Raw genomic sequence first — 10,158 nt, forward strand, 5'->3', positions numbered from 1 at the left:
GGTGACGCAGACCGCTGAGGAAAAGCAGAAGATGGATGTCGGTGTGCAGCCATGAATAAACACAAGCTGTGAAACGTGTTACATAAAGTGAAAGAAGACCTGCAGCTCAGCATGCAGCGCGGGACCCGCTTCTCAGACTGGATTATTTATGTTGCAGGTTCTCATCCGGTCCGGCTTCGTCGTGACGCAAATCAAGAAGGGACATCAAGAGAAACTGAAAACTTTTCAAATCCATTAAACAAGGTGTTGTTTGTACCATTAGAACATTACAGGATTGAAAGATGGAAAAAAGCAGTTGTATGTATTGAATTCATGTTGTAACAGAATTTAAAGAAGAGCCTAACATAGCCAAAACTGAAAAACTTGCTCAACTGATATTAAAACAAAGGAGAAAGACATTAAATTGCTTAAATTACTCAAGCAACTATTAATGAACTAATGACCATAATGACCTTATGAATAGTGAAAAGCTTTTTGACTGTTCAAAATGAAATATAACAAATTATGTGATAAAACATGAAACAAATATTTTAGCAGCATTTTGACAAACATAGGATTTTAGTTTAAAATGACTTTTAAAAACATTAGGATTAAAAATTCAGTGTGCACATATGAGTGGCCAATAATGTTTTGTTGGGGGTAAATTCAGGCACAAGTGGTAGGAAACGGACTTAAGCTGCTGAAAGGAGTGTATGAACATTCATCTCATTTAGACAAGAGAACGTTTAAACTAATTTCATTCAGCTTTTTCGTTCATTTCAGCTCCAAATATCTGCAGCTCATTGAGTTTATTACACACAGAAAAAGCTGAAAATTTGAGTTTGGACCTGTTATAAATCAAACTCAGACTGACAATCCGATCTATATAGTTCTATATTTTTCACGAATGAAGGTGCATATTAGTATAAAACTCTAAAAAGTCACCTTTTAATGGACAGAAATGAGAGTATTATAACCACACCATAAATCATGTTTATTTTTCCTCATATAACTGGAATGTTTTAATTCAAGCTGGATTTATTAAACTTTACCACTGTAATAAATATTTAACTGTCTCTGCAGTTTATATGCCCATCTTAATTTAAAAAAGCAGTTATATTAGAACCAACCACTGTATATAAACTTAGTAAATATAAAAATATGTTGCAAATGTAAGTTTCAATTAAAATTTGTGTGCCCGAGTCCTTTTAGGGTTTGGTAATGTGAATTTATATCATTTTCCTATTTTAAAATTAAAACACAAACCTCAGCTTTCCACTACGAACGTGGAAAAGTTGCCCGGTCCAATATGGAGACGACGTTGACGTACGACCCAGGGATTAATCTGGTCCCGCTGTGACGTCAGTCCTCCGCTTTATTACTAGGACTACACCGCCACCTGGTGGTTGGAGAGGAGTATTGAAACAAATGGCGCTCCTAGAACACGAATGTCAAACACATTTTCAATAGTATGTCAAGATAATGTGAGGTAATTATGTTTACAAAATATGAAAACGCGAAATTCATTATCTATTAATACAGTTTAATCACCGAATGTTGTTTTTTCTCCATCAAATACAGGTGTGTCTCAAAAAAAATCCCATTGAAATTTTATGAATGAGTCCATTACTTCTACATGTCTGTATATAATATAAAAATAAGAATAAAGGGCGAATCAGAATAACAGTTTGACATTTGATTTCATGACTTCCACAAAGAGACTATTAACGGATTTCCGTCATAAATGAATATTCTACAGGAACGTTTGTGAAATGCTTCACTTATTTTGAGATGCGCCTACAGCTGCACAAATATGTTCTTTAGCCACTTTGAAATTCAGAAAATAAACGTCTTTTTTGGTTATAGTCAATATTTTTCAAGCAGCATTTTAAGTGAATTAGCTGTTCTTCCCACAACACAGGGGGGAATCGACCCCCCTTCTATTTATTGTATGCTGACGGTTAAAATACACATTTTTTTCCCCAAGTATGTCGTGAATACATTATATTTAACTCAGGACTGCTAAAGACAAGCTGATATATTGCTTTAGGTTTGTGACATTTACCAGCTAATAAATTCAAAAGTTTTGATTTTTGTTAGTTGTAGCTAGCTACCCAACAGGAATCCCCCTGCTGTTAGTTCCACTGAGAATTATTCCAGCCGAGGCGGAATCTCCTGATGCTGCCACTGCCTTGCTTCACTGTTTGGAGTTCAACTGAAACACTGCAAACCTTCGATCGATACATTAGGATCCCACTTTAAGCAGGCGTCTTTCAATACTTACAGATGACTTCAGCCCGTCTGGGATCTCTCTGGAGCCGATCGGATCAGTCTGGACACTCTTCCATCCATTCGAGTTCTTCCAGTGTCTTCCTCGTCTCACTGGTAACTTTTATCTGCATTTTCATCTCCCTCATCTCTTAAATCAAAGTGATTGACGGAACGAATGAACTCACTACTCGACCTCACCTATTTCAATTCATCACCGGATTACAGACCGAAATACACAAATCGTGCTCACTATTCTTCTACATCTGCACCTTTACATTAAGTAAATTATGCAAATGAAACAACTCCACTGAAAAATTCATTTTTTTTTTTATTTGACATCCAACTTATAAAATGAATTTAATACATTCCAGGTCCAGACAACGTGAATCACACGTAACGCGGCGACTGAAACGCGCGACGGTAGGGAGAGACGTCCTACTGGAACTCGATCCGGACTTCGTTCGCGAAGGCGGACGTTTCCATTTTCACGTCGTGCGTGAGCGCGTGCTCCCACAGCGACTTCTTCTGCAGGAAGGCGGCGCCGCACTCCTCGCAGGCGAAGCTCTTGGGCTTGCCGGCGTGCGTCCGCCGGTGCTTCTTCATGTGGTAGGACAGGCGGAAGCCCTTGTCGCAGACGTCGCACTTGAAGGGCTTCTCCCCGGTGTGGATGCGCATGTGCGACTTGAGGTAGCCCGACTGGATGAAGGCCTTGCCGCACACCTCGCACTTGTACGGCCGCTCGCCGGTGTGGTAGCGCGTGTGCAGCCGCAGCTCGTTGGCGGTGAGGAAGGTCTTGCCGCAGACGGTGCACTGGTGCGGCCGCTCGCCGGTGTGGATGAGCTCGTGCCGCTTCAGCGACGTCTCCTTCATGAACTGCTTGCCGCAGCTGGTGCACGGGTAGCGCACGCCGATGTGCACCTGCTCCACGTGGTTGGTGAGCTGCAGCTTGGTGCGGTAGGCCAGGTCGCACTGCGTGCACGCCCACGGCCGCTCCTCCGAGTGCGTGCCCATGTGCACGGTGAGCTCGGACGCCGAGCGGTAGCACTTGCCGCACTGCCAGCACAGGAAGGGCTTCTCGCCCGTGTGCTTCCGCTGGTGCACCGTCAGGCAGTTGGAGGAGCGGAACTTCTCGGGGCAGAGGTCGCAGGCGTAGGGGAACTCGCCCTTGTGGATGCGCTGGTGGATGGCCAGGTAGGACAGCTGGATGAAGGTCTTGTCGCACTGCGCGCAGGGGAAGGGCCCCACGAAGTCGTGCTGCTTCTCGTAGTGCTCCCGCAGGCGGCGCAGCAGCGTGAAGCTCTTGTCGCACATGGTGCACTGCATGGGCCGGTGCATGAGCTTGTGGCGGTCGAAGGCGGCCTGGTTGGCCAGGATCTTGCCGCACTCCTTGCAGTAGAGCGGGTCGTGGATGCGCTGGTGCACCTTCAGCATGGTGACGCTCTTGAACTCCTTGCCGCAGTCGTCGCACTTCATGACCTCGCGCACCTCCAGGCGGCAGACGTCCTCCTGGTGCTCCTTCAGCGCCTCGGGGTACTCGAAGTGCTTGCCGCAGTTGGAGCACCACACCGGGATCTTGAGCGGCGCCGCCTGCTGCTGCTGCTGGCCATCGGCCGGCTCGCTGGGCGGCGGCGCCCCCCCGCCGCCGCCGCCGCCCCGCAGCTCCTTCCTCCAGAAGTAGCGGGTGGTCTTCTTGTGGCAGATGGCGTAGACCTGGTGCCTCTTCAGGCCGTGCACGTGCTTGAAGCGCTTCTTGCAGTGCACGCAGTGGTAGGGCCGGTCGTCCGTGTGACACTGGATGTGTCTGTTCAGGGTCTTCACGCTGTCGAACGCCCTGGAGCACACCGGGCACACCTTGGTGGTCTTCCTGAGCGCCGCCAGCGCCGCCGCCTCGGAAGTCTCGGCGAGCGCGTCCGGATCCCCGTCCGGCCGGTCCGGGTCGGGAGCGTCTCCGGCCTCGGCCAGGATCTGCTCCACGGACTTCCTCTGCTCCTCGCGGACGCCCTCGTGGCCGTGGATGATCTGGTGCTTCTTCAGCGTGTCCTTGTACTTGAAGCCCTTCTCGCAGGTGACGCAGATGAAGGGCCGCTCCTCGGAGTGCGAGCGCAGGTGCTTGGCGATGTCGGCGGTGCAGAGGAGCATCCTGTTGCAGACGGGGCAGATCTTCCCGTCCGGCGGGACGTCGGCGGGCGGCGGCTGCTGCTGCGGCGGCGGCGGCGGCGGGTCGGACCGCTGCGCCTCCCGCCGCCTCGGCCTCCTCGCCTCCCGGCTCTTGCAGATGTCCTTCTGGTGCCTCTTCAGGACGTACGGGTTCTTGAACTTCTTCTGGCAGAAGCAGCACTTGTACGGCCGCTCCTCCGAGTGCGACTTCATGTGCCGCTCCATGTCCACCTGCCGGGCGAAGTACTTCCCGCACAGCGAGCACGTCTTGTCCTCGGGCAGCTCCGGGAAGGCGGCGTCGGACTCCTCCTCCTTGGCGAGGCCGCACGCCTCGCCCTTCTCGTGCACGCGCATGCTGTGCCGGTTCATGTCGTAGTGGTCCCTGAAGCGCTTGTCGCAGCTCTCGCACTTGTACTTGAGGTCCCGGTTGGAGTCGTGGATCTCCTGGTGGCGCCGCATGGCGGCGGCTCGCAGGAAGGTCTTGCTGCACACCGGACACGTCTTGTTGTTGGGGTATTTCTTCCTCTGCCGCTTCGCCGTCAGCAGCTCCTTCTTCTCTTTCAGGGACTTGATCTTCATCTGGAGCCTCTTGCTCTGCTTCAGAGGCTGAAACGCCGCCGGCTTCAAGGCGTCTCCTTCCTCCTCCTCCTCCTCCTCCTCCTCGTGCGCTGCCATGGCCTCCTCCAGGTGGACCTGGCTCTCCTGCATCTCCCCGGCCTCCATCAGAGCGGGCGGCTGCTCGGCCTGGATGTAGTCCAGCAGCGTGACGGTCTCGCCCTCCAGCTGCACCGTCACGCAGCCCTGGATCTGCTCGGCGCCGGGCTGCAGCTGCTGCAGGTGGTCCGGGTCGATGACCACCTTCTCCAGCTGGGGCAGCGACAGCGAGGACAGGATGCAGTTCCCGAAGGACGGCGGGACGCTCTGGGTTTCGTCTGCGGAGGACGACGAGAGGCGGGTCAGCTTTTCCGACCGCTCCGCCGCCGGCCCGGCGGGAAGCGGCGAGGTTCCGGGACTCACCGAAGAAGTCGAAGTGTCCCAGCGTGGTGTGATACTGCAGCACCGTCCGCAGGTGCTGCGGGTCGGGCACCGAGTGAGCGCACTCCTCCAGCGCGGCGGGAACGGCGCTCAGCATGGACGCCGTCTGGACACACGGGGGGCAAAACACCGACGTCACGCTGAGCGGGACTTCCAGGTATGACGGTTTATCTGGTATGAATCTGAGGGATCAGCTTTCAAAGTGTCATTTCGAGAAAGCAGACATCGGCTTCCAACTAGAAAACTGCCTCTTTTCAAGCCAGAATATCAAAACATTTACAAATATTCACTAAAAGAAAACATGTGAAAGTGCATAAAATCAGTTTCTGCACCCACAAATACAGTAAACAAGTATTTTTTATTAACTATAAGTAGATAAGTGACCTGAATAAATTTCAGTAGGAAATGAAAAGGCACATAGATTAAAAAAACATGAGTGTCGCTTTTCAAGTATAAACCTGTGTCAGTATCCATAGTATGTTCCTGCTGGTCAAATATTCATTAATAACGGACTAAATTGTTTTGTCTTGATTTTACCTGGGAAAAGTCGACAGAAACACAGAGAAACCTAAATGTTCTTGTTCTCAGCTGAGGCTTGACTGAGAAGTCGGATTTTTAGATTTGTGATACCTGCTGAATGTCCGGAACAGGAAAGAGCTTCTCCAGTCTGGACAGGAAGTCCAACATCAGGACCTGCAGAGCGCCGTCATAGTCGGGTCCGAAGTCTGTGGGGAAAACGTCCTGCGAGGAGAGAAGAGGCGGTTGAGGACGTCTCTGTGCTCCCGTCCCGTTCAATAAACTCTGAACTCTCAGAGCTGCTCTGTCCCGGTGTCGATGGAGATCCTCCGCACCTGGAAGAACTTCTCCTTCTCCTCGGGGTCCTTCAGCAGCAGCTCCACCTGATCGGTGAAGTTGGATTCTGGAAAGTCGACATCGGCGAAACACGGCTGAAACGACAGGAGGAGCAGAGACTGAAGACGCAGCCCTGGGAGAGCGGCCGGGCGTCTGGGGGGGGGGGGGCGGAGCTCACCTGAGCCGCCCAGGTGGAAATCAGGCTCTTGATCCGCTCCAGGTGGGCCTCGATGGCCTCCGCCTCCTGGACGGGTGCCGAGCGGCACAGCTCCAGAACCACCTGAAACCCCAACAGCAGATCAGGATTTTCTGCTTCTTCAGCTCATCGGTTCTGATACGAGTTGGTTTTCAGTGTCTTCGTAAAGTTTAAAGAAAAGAAAATGCCTGAAAATATTCTTTAGGAGATATTTAGGATGGAATTCAGATGGAAAATGAAGTTAATATCGTTAATCTGTGTCGATACTGTGAGTAAATAAAGTGAAAGATCGTGTTTGTCTTGGAGGGAGGTGTGTGTGTGTGTGTGTGTGTGTGTGTGTGTGTGTGTGTGTGTGTGTGTGTGTGTGTGTGTGTTAGGGCTGCTTCACATCAGGTGAACATGTGATAAAGCTGTCCAGAACTTGAAATAATGAAATATGCAGATAACATGTCTTTGTGCTTTAAGATATTTTACACTAAACAATAAAATCAGTCCAATTTCTCTTCTTTGAATAATTTCCGGTCAGTTTCCAGCAGATGCTTTTGTTTCCATCAGGACAAGTTCTTAATTTTGTTCATCTCACTTAAATATTTACAGTTTGAATATCTATTAAAAGGCATTTTTCTTCTAAACGTGTTTTCTGTGCAGCACGTTTCTTCATCTTATCAATACTAATGATCAATAATAAGATGAGAAGGGGGAATCTCTCACTCGAGCTCGGAGTCCCAGCAGCAGCTGAGCTTTGTGGTCGGGGCTCAGCAGCTCGGGCACGATGTCGGTGACGGTGCTGATGAACTCCTCCACCAGGCCGTAGTCGTGCACGGTGCCGCGCTGCACCACGTGCCACATGGCGGCGGACGCCAGGCGCAGCGGCGGGATGAAGAGGCGGAGGGACGGCAGCAGCAGAGGAGCGTCTGGACGAGGAGGACGAGCAGAAAACAGACTCATTTTAATCTCCTAATTCAAACAGTTCCACTCGGACGCTTCAGTCTCACTAATCTGATGTAATCTGGACATATTTTCATTTGACCGTTTATGTACGGCAACACACACAAAACAAAGCACCTCAAATTAAGAAGAAGCTGGAGTTGTCATCATTTGCCAGAATTATTAAGATTTAATCCGTTAATGGAAAACAAATGTTGATATTCCCCCCAAAAAGCTTCTTCAAATTAAAAAATGAAACATTTAAACAGATAAACTACATGAGGCTTAAATGAATAAGAAAATGAATATTTCTTTATTCCATCATTAATTTCTGCATTTTTACGTTCAATTAGTCATAAAAAAGACAAATAAATGCAGAAATAAATAAAGCAATAGAATATGTTGAAAGGAAACAATTACTTTAACACAGATATAGCTGTTTCCAACCAAAATGTATTTTCACCTGATTTCATTATATTTATAGTATTTTTATTATAATAAACCATTGTTGATAATGACATAAGTAAGCCCACTTTCACATAAGAAATTAAAAATGACTTTTGAGACAAAGTGTCTCCAACATTATTGTCATGTTTAGAATGTATTTACTTATTTAATGCTAAACTATGGAGAGAAAAATAATACATTCATGTATTAATACTAATACATAAAAATATTTTAAACATTTCATCCTATATAAAGCACTGTTATTGAGAATAAACTACTGACATTTCCTTACAATTATCTGAGAATGGTATATAAAGGTATATAATGAATAAAATATTGAAATAGGTTGCAGGATTATTTTTTTATCTGGATTAAGAGGTCTGTCGGTCCATGAACGCACCACCGCCTCCACCAGGAGAACTGCGTGATGCCTTCAGGCTCTTACCAGAGTGTCGGAATCGGGGGCTACCAGATAAGCACCGCGTCAGACTGGTAGATGTGGCACCGCACGCTCCTCAGTTATGTAAAATTCATTCGTTCCTGATAGTTTAACGTCGCGATTTATTGTGTTAGACGTATGAACTGCTCAGTTTTCACGGTGGTTTGCTTCTCATCCGCTAATATTGTCTTACGTGTTCAAGTGCAGTTTTGGATGAAGCCCGTGAATGCATCATCTTGACAGCGGTTGGAGCTAATTTATGCTAACATACGCAGCAGGTTAGCAGCTCCTGTCAGCGGCGTCAAAGGATTTTTGCAATGAGTAATCAGCAGGAGTGAGTGCTGGTTAACTCCGTTAATCCCCGTCTGATAACACGCGTCGTCTCCCCGCTCCTGTAACGCAGCAGCACAAAGCCACCGCCATCTCAGAGCGGGGTACGCCATGTTCAAAATCAGACGCACACACCGAAATAGAAAATCCCATAACTCTCCCAGTTGTGGGTGTATTTGACTTGCTGTCGGCTTACCGTTTTCAGTGCGATGCGGGCTCTCCATATCGCTCTGGAAAGTTTTAAATCGAGCGAGAAAACCCAACACGGGGTCGTTGTGAGTCGACGTCCGCTCGACCCTGCGGTGCAAGCTGGCGGGGAGGAAGGGCGGCTCGATATGCTCCTCGGAATGCGCAGGCGTACTTAAGTTCCCCCAGCTTCCCGCAGCGGTCTCTTACGGGTCAGTGTGCGCTCGTACGCGCTGCAAAAATCGCCCCTTTTGTTATTATTAGAGACAGCGAGGCCGCGGTTTGATCATTTATTCAAGTCGAGCAAGCTCCGCAAGGAAAACAAACCTTTCTTCTTCTCTCCTGCTAAACGGTGGGCGAACAGGAAGCAGCGCCACTGTACAGAGACCTCTGGTGGTCGTTTGAGAAACTGCAGACAAATACTTCAGCTGATTTAACCCACTTCCTCTTCCATTTCCCTCGAAATGAAAGGCTATTTTGTGAATTTTTTAAAATTAAAACTCTACCAAGACACTAAAAATCAGTATATCAAATATATTATGTTTCAGATAAAATTTAAAACCTCTAAATGTATTGATCTCTGTTGCATGTTGTGTAATCTCTACCTTCTGAGTGCTGCAAATTAGGTTATGTTGTTAATTTAAAGATTTAACACTGTTTTTCGAGCTGAAATGATCTTTTCCCATAACAATCTCATACATTGTTAAAGATAATTGTCATTTATTCCAACTGGCTGGTAGCCAAGCTGTGAACCTGAAGATGCTAAATAGGAGTTTGAATTGCAAGTCTTATTGTCTGTGTGTAGATAATCAATAAAAAAATCATTAAAAAAAACCAAGCAAGTGATTTAAAGTGTGGTCTTTTTATTAGCTGTCCACAAAAGCATGTCATGGAACGACAGAAACCGGATCACGAGTGTAACGTTCCTCCACATCCTTGCTTCTCACACCATGTATAATTTATATTTATATATATTTATATATTTATATATTTTGTACAATATACATGTTCTCATCAAAGAAAGGAAAAGAAATCAAAAGATTTAGCAAAAGTACCCCCCCCCCCCCCCCCCCCCCCCTCCCCCTCCCCCTCCATGCACGTTTCCACCTGTCGAAGGAGAAATGTGGTTTTTATTACCGGGAACGAATACGCAGGCAAACCAAGTGGGGGGGGGGGGGGGGGGGGTCGGGGGGGGGGGGGGGGGGGGGGGGGGGGTAACAGAGCACGTTAACCACATGAAACAACCCCACCGAGCCCCAGAGGTCCGGTCCGGGGGGGCCGCCAGCAGCGAGGCTACAGGAACTCTGGCACCGGCAGTGCTTTGACATCATTTTGAACC

General features: G+C 48.1%; 1 protein-coding gene across 1 annotated transcript; it reads right to left on the reverse strand.

Annotated features, from left to right (window-relative positions):
• Positions 1-2,565: 2,565 nt before the first annotated feature.
• LOC115404489 (zinc finger protein 14-like) lies at positions 2,566-9,164 on the reverse strand. The gene is made up of 7 exons (XM_030113830.1): positions 8,830-9,164; positions 7,202-7,404; positions 6,473-6,574; positions 6,294-6,389; positions 6,073-6,183; positions 5,425-5,548; positions 2,566-5,339 (listed from the first exon to the last, which is right to left on the reverse strand). Exons 1-7 carry the CDS (start codon positions 8,855-8,857, stop codon positions 2,686-2,688), a joined length of 3,318 nt encoding a protein of 1,105 aa, XP_029969690.1. The 5' UTR covers positions 8,858-9,164; the 3' UTR covers positions 2,566-2,685.
• Positions 9,165-10,158: the final 994 nt, after the last annotated feature.

This window comes from Salarias fasciatus, chromosome 17 (genome assembly GCF_902148845.1).
Source record: "Salarias fasciatus chromosome 17, fSalaFa1.1, whole genome shotgun sequence".
NCBI classification, from domain to species: domain Eukaryota; kingdom Metazoa; phylum Chordata; class Actinopteri; order Blenniiformes; family Blenniidae; genus Salarias; species Salarias fasciatus.